This window comes from Etheostoma spectabile, chromosome 7 (genome assembly GCF_008692095.1).
Source record: "Etheostoma spectabile isolate EspeVRDwgs_2016 chromosome 7, UIUC_Espe_1.0, whole genome shotgun sequence".
NCBI lineage: Eukaryota > Metazoa > Chordata > Actinopteri > Perciformes > Percidae > Etheostoma > Etheostoma spectabile.
In genome coordinates this window covers 19,249,676-19,254,544 of record NC_045739.1, presented here as the reverse complement: position 1 = coordinate 19,254,544, position 4,869 = coordinate 19,249,676, and the positions used below count along the sequence as shown (strand labels likewise).

The window sequence follows — 4,869 nt, the reverse complement described above, 5'->3', positions numbered from 1 at the left end:
AAATGTTCAGTTTTAGTGTTCAGCCCTACATTCAGCAACCTGAATCTCACTTAAAACCGCATGTTTTTTCAAGTTCTTATGCTGGTGGAAGCACCAGAGACACAAAATTGGACATTTGAACCCATTTTTCAGTGTCTCGTTTTAATGTTTGGACGAAGTGGAAGCAGTTTTTTGTAATCTGAGGTATAAACTCTTAGTTATGGAGATTCAAAATTGGTGTTGGTGTCTTTAAATGTAGACATCAGGTTGAGGATATTGCATGGGCCAACAGATAGTTTGAGAAGTCATGGTCTCTGTATTTAGCCTCACACGAATCAGACTTTTCTGCCTCTCAGCTCTTTTTGTGTTGAATGAGTCCACTGAGATGATTTTTTTCTTGCCAAATTGAGGGCGAGTGTCAGGAGGGCTGTTTAGGTGTGTGTATTTGGCTTTGTGTGCGAGTGTGGGTTATATCAAGGGAGCAGTGTCTGTGCGTCTTCTATTCAAGTTTGTGTGTGTGTGTTTTATGTTATCAAGGGAGCTCTCCAAGCTTGAATAAGCCTTTTGTCTGCCTTGGCTGCTCTCTGCTCTGAGCCTGCTGTCCACCAGGATGCTGTCTGTCTGCTCTGTTTGAATTACTGATAAAGGCCCTCCCTCTCTCCCTCAGCACCCTCCCTCTCCATCCATTTCTCCATTTCTCTATCATCAGCTGCCCCCCTCTCCAGTTGTTCCTTTTTTTGTAATTTTGTTTGTCTTATGTCCTTTTCATGTCCCAGAAGTCACGGTTCGGTTCATACCTCGGTTCGGTACGAGCAAAACAAAAATGCAGAAGGCAACTTTTTTTTATTATGTATATCTCAGGCTGGACCAGCTAGTGTCATCCAGTCTTTCCCCTGAGATAGCTGCAACAGCCTGCAGTGTGTAAAGTTAGATGTTAGTAGTAAACAATAAGTACCCCACATCATCTCCAGACTTCATCTGTATCTTTAATCAACTGTACAAATTAAGACAATCAGCTATAAAACTACTGCATCTCTGTTCTCTGCAACGACGAACTAGATTACCTGATTAATGCAACGTTATCTGGTCTCCCGGCTATTTTTCATCGCTGAAAGCTGCTCCCTGACTGGCTAAAGCTAATATAGTTAGCCTGAAGAAACAAGGCATCTGTCCCAACTATCGTTACGGTTTGGAGCTGTGATGCTGGAAATGTAACACTAATCCACAACAGCGGTCTGTGTCTAATATAACGTAATTAACACTGATTTAAGTGTTCTTGGATACAAAGTTTGTTACTTGTTCTCTGGTGGTGGTGTTGGATATGCGTTAGCATGTTAGATCTATTTTCCATTGTATTATACCATTCTCTCGCAGTCTCCATACATAGGCGAAGCTCGGCTACTAGCTTTAGAGCTAATGCGGGGCTGCAGGTTAGGTGCCCCTATAAAACCTGCGTATGTAACAGTAGTTCCGCATTACATTAGTTCTGCATTACATGAATTAACTTGCACGCAAGTTTTATTTATTTTCATACCGTGCATTCTCCGTGTAAAGTCATGCTCCGAACCGTGACACCCGTACCACTCAGGTTCAATACAAATACATGTACCGTTCCATCCCTACTCCCAACTCTTTCTACCATGTTTGTTGTGCTTTTGTTATATTCCCTCATTCCCTGTCCATCCCTCATCTTTGACTTGTCCTCCCACCCTTTTGCCCCCCTTCTGCTTTTCCTCTCCATTCATTTGCCTCCCCTCCAGTCCCTTTAGTTTTCCTCTATTCCCTCCATTCATCACCGCCCCACAATCTCTTTCTCTCTCTGACCCCTTCTGCTACAGTCTGCTCTGATAGAGATATCATGTGGCAGAGGCAGCTTTCTAATATGAGAGATGATTCTATAAAAAGCTAACTTGTATTACACTTTCTTTCAACGTGTGGCGTTAACATTGATTATAGACTACACGACAGTGGTATTATGTACTGAGGCAGACAACCCAACATAGAGAAAGCATGAGCCTTAAACTGTAATTTTCTTCTGATAAGTCTACTTTTGGGTAATTTACAAATGTCACTTCAACCTGTCATTTGACTTTCCCCTTTGGATCAATCAGTGTGTCACTCATGCTGAAAATGCCCCAACATCCGACCACCTGTGTTTAAGTAGAGATGTCATGTGCGACAGCCTGAGACTAACGTACAGTCTTAGTCTGACACCTAATTAGTAGTGCGTTTGAGCGAAAGCATTTTCTGTCCAATACCTCAACTGAATGCATTTGCTGATACTAATTCATTATCAGTACTCCTGTTTTCCCAGACAGTGAGAAAGGAACTGTATTTAATAGGGATTAGTCATGTCTTCCTGATAACCTGTCCACTTAGGAGATCAGTATCGGTTCCGATATCGATCCACCGTTTTAGATTAGGGCGTCCCAACTTATTTGATCTCTGTCAGGAAATTCAAAGTGTCAGCAATTGCGCTGTCCCTGGAGCCGGTAAGTTTCTAGTGACTTGCTTGAGGATAGACAACAAATGTGAAGGCTGAAATTTTGATTTGTTTTTGATATTACATCTTCCGCAGCTATCGTAGAAAATATGGCAGAGTTCAGACCAGGCCTGTGCACCGAGGCAGCTCAGCAGGGACTCATGCAGTGGCTGCTCAAGAGAATCAAGGTGAGAATGTGGCATTGTATTGGATGATGTTATTTTTTAGAGATGCAATGGTAAGTCAGTCAATTGATAATTCAAGTGAAAGAAAATAATCTGATAAATGGGAATACTATTTAAATAAATTATTTATTTATTTATTCTTCCTGGCAGTCAGGCAAAACAAGAGATTTCATGGACTGTAAGAAATTGTAATGGGATTTTTTCTGATGTCAAATATCCCCAAGATTAAAAGATTAAGAAAATAATTGTTAGTTGCCGCCCTAGATATTTTCTATACCTTTACTGCAAAACCCTAATTGCATGTGGTGTTACGTCAGGTTCTTCTCAAACAAGTAATTATAAATCATTCATGCTTAGGTAATTTCTTGCTTTACATTATCTCGTGGAGATCACTTCACTGGATAATGTCAGTCAGTTTGACTAATTTTAGAAACAAATTAGGGAATTGTATCTCTCTATTTTTTTTTTATTTCCTTCAAATCATATTTCCAGTATTTTTAGTCTTAGTTTTAAAAGCATATGCTTGTATCAAGGTTGTATCTTAAATTCAAAAATTCAATTTACTTTTGTTTATGGAATCAAATAATAAAAAGAGTTATCTCAAGACACTTTTTAGATAGAGTAGGTCTATAACACACTCTATAATTTATAAAGTCCCAACAATTCTAGTTATTCCTCCAAAACTCTTAGGAAGAAACCTCGGCCAGACCCAGGTTCTTGATAGGCGGTGCCGGGCCGGTTGGGGATGTGAGGAACAATGGTAATAACAGTCACAATAAAGATGTGACTAAAAATGGTAGCAGTAGTAGTTCATGTCATAGCAGGACACTGCATGGCGTTACAGCCAAGTATTGTGTACTTAAATAATTTGAAAGGGGTTTTTAATTTTCCTATGTTCATGCAATACTACCTAATATGGAATTGTTCATTGAAATGTTTATTATTTTTCTGTGGTGTTGTAGTTCTTTCTTTTGCTAGTCCAAATATAATTCGCTGTATATGTACAGATCATTACTCTGTCGCTTTTATTCAATTTTAACAATTTAGATTATTTTGAAAGTACCTTTGTGACTGTATTTTGTTCCGCTTTTATGTTGTGATATACAGTACATAGGTCTTAAATTCATAAAGGTCTTAAAAAGTCTTAAATTTGACTGCAGAAATCCTGTTTTATGCATACAATGGAATGTATATTCAGACAACCTGTCATGTGAGCCAATTGATCCAGAGGTTTAAAGATGTTGCTGTATACCAAATACAATTTACAAAGCTTATATTTTGTTGTAGAATAAAAAAGGAATTTTCTAATACTTTGGAGAAAAGAGATTCTCAAGATGAGGGGTAATTGGACTTTGGTCTTTTTCCCTCTCAGACAAAGATGCCGTTTGATGCTAACAAGCTGTACTGCAGTGAAATCCTGGCCATCCTGCTACAAAACAATGACAGTAAGTGTGTCTCACTAAATGGTCTGTGGCTTCTAAATAAAGTTAGACATTCACTTTTCTGTTTGCCTCTCTTTCCCTTTAGTTCATCGATTCCTCTACTCTTTCCTTTATCATTCCATCCTTACCTTTTTTCTATCCATCTTGGATTATTATTATTATTTTTATTCTCTTTCAGCTATTGTTCATCCCATCTTATCTCTTCCGTCTTCCTGAGCAACTTCTTTACTTTCTCTCTCCTTGTTTATTTGCTATCTTCTCCACCCTTTCCCTTCCTCCCTTAAACCTTGTAAAGCCTTAGATAGCCACTGGGCTATCAGGTTAATTAATTATTGGTAAAAGCCATATTAATAATAAGTGGAAGGTTTGCCACATTTTACACTCAGTCTTCTTATCATCAAAATTTAACAAAAAGAATAATGTTCCCTATTATAATACTGTCAGTGTCTTGAAGTGAGAATAAGGCAAATGACATGACTACTATTAAGAAAATGACAATTTGGGAGAATCCTTGATATGCTAATTTTAATGTAATTATTGCTTCCTGCTGTAAAATTTGACTTAAAACTTCCACTCTGAAAGGTTTTATAATGTCAAAATACTTGCTGCTGGGAATGAGAAGAGCATCCATACTAATTATTTATGCCTGTAGCTACTGTTGGTTATGAACACTTTACTGCCTTCACCAACAAATACAAAGCGCGCAGTTTTGTTCGTGAACATTGGCAGGGTGGTAAATTAACTTATTAATAGATGCCCAATTTTACCAGCCACTTATATT

At 38.2% G+C, this 4,869-nt stretch overlaps 2 protein-coding genes across 3 annotated transcripts in view; both read left to right on the top strand.

Annotated features, from left to right (window-relative positions):
• The window catches only part of e2f1 (E2F transcription factor 1), a 408,003-nt gene that overhangs the window by 79,588 nt on the left and 323,546 nt on the right, over positions 1–4,869 (top strand). The window lies entirely within an intron of this gene.
• Positions 1–4,869, top strand: part of ctnnbl1 (catenin, beta like 1) — a 62,365-nt gene that overhangs the window by 13,380 nt on the left and 44,116 nt on the right. For both annotated transcript variants that reach the window (XM_032520849.1, XM_032520848.1), the window contains exons 7-8: positions 2,558–2,649; positions 4,019–4,091. In XM_032520849.1, the coding sequence (XP_032376740.1) occupies positions 2,558–2,649; positions 4,019–4,091 (165 nt within the window). The remainder of the gene's footprint in view (positions 1–2,557; positions 2,650–4,018; positions 4,092–4,869) is intronic.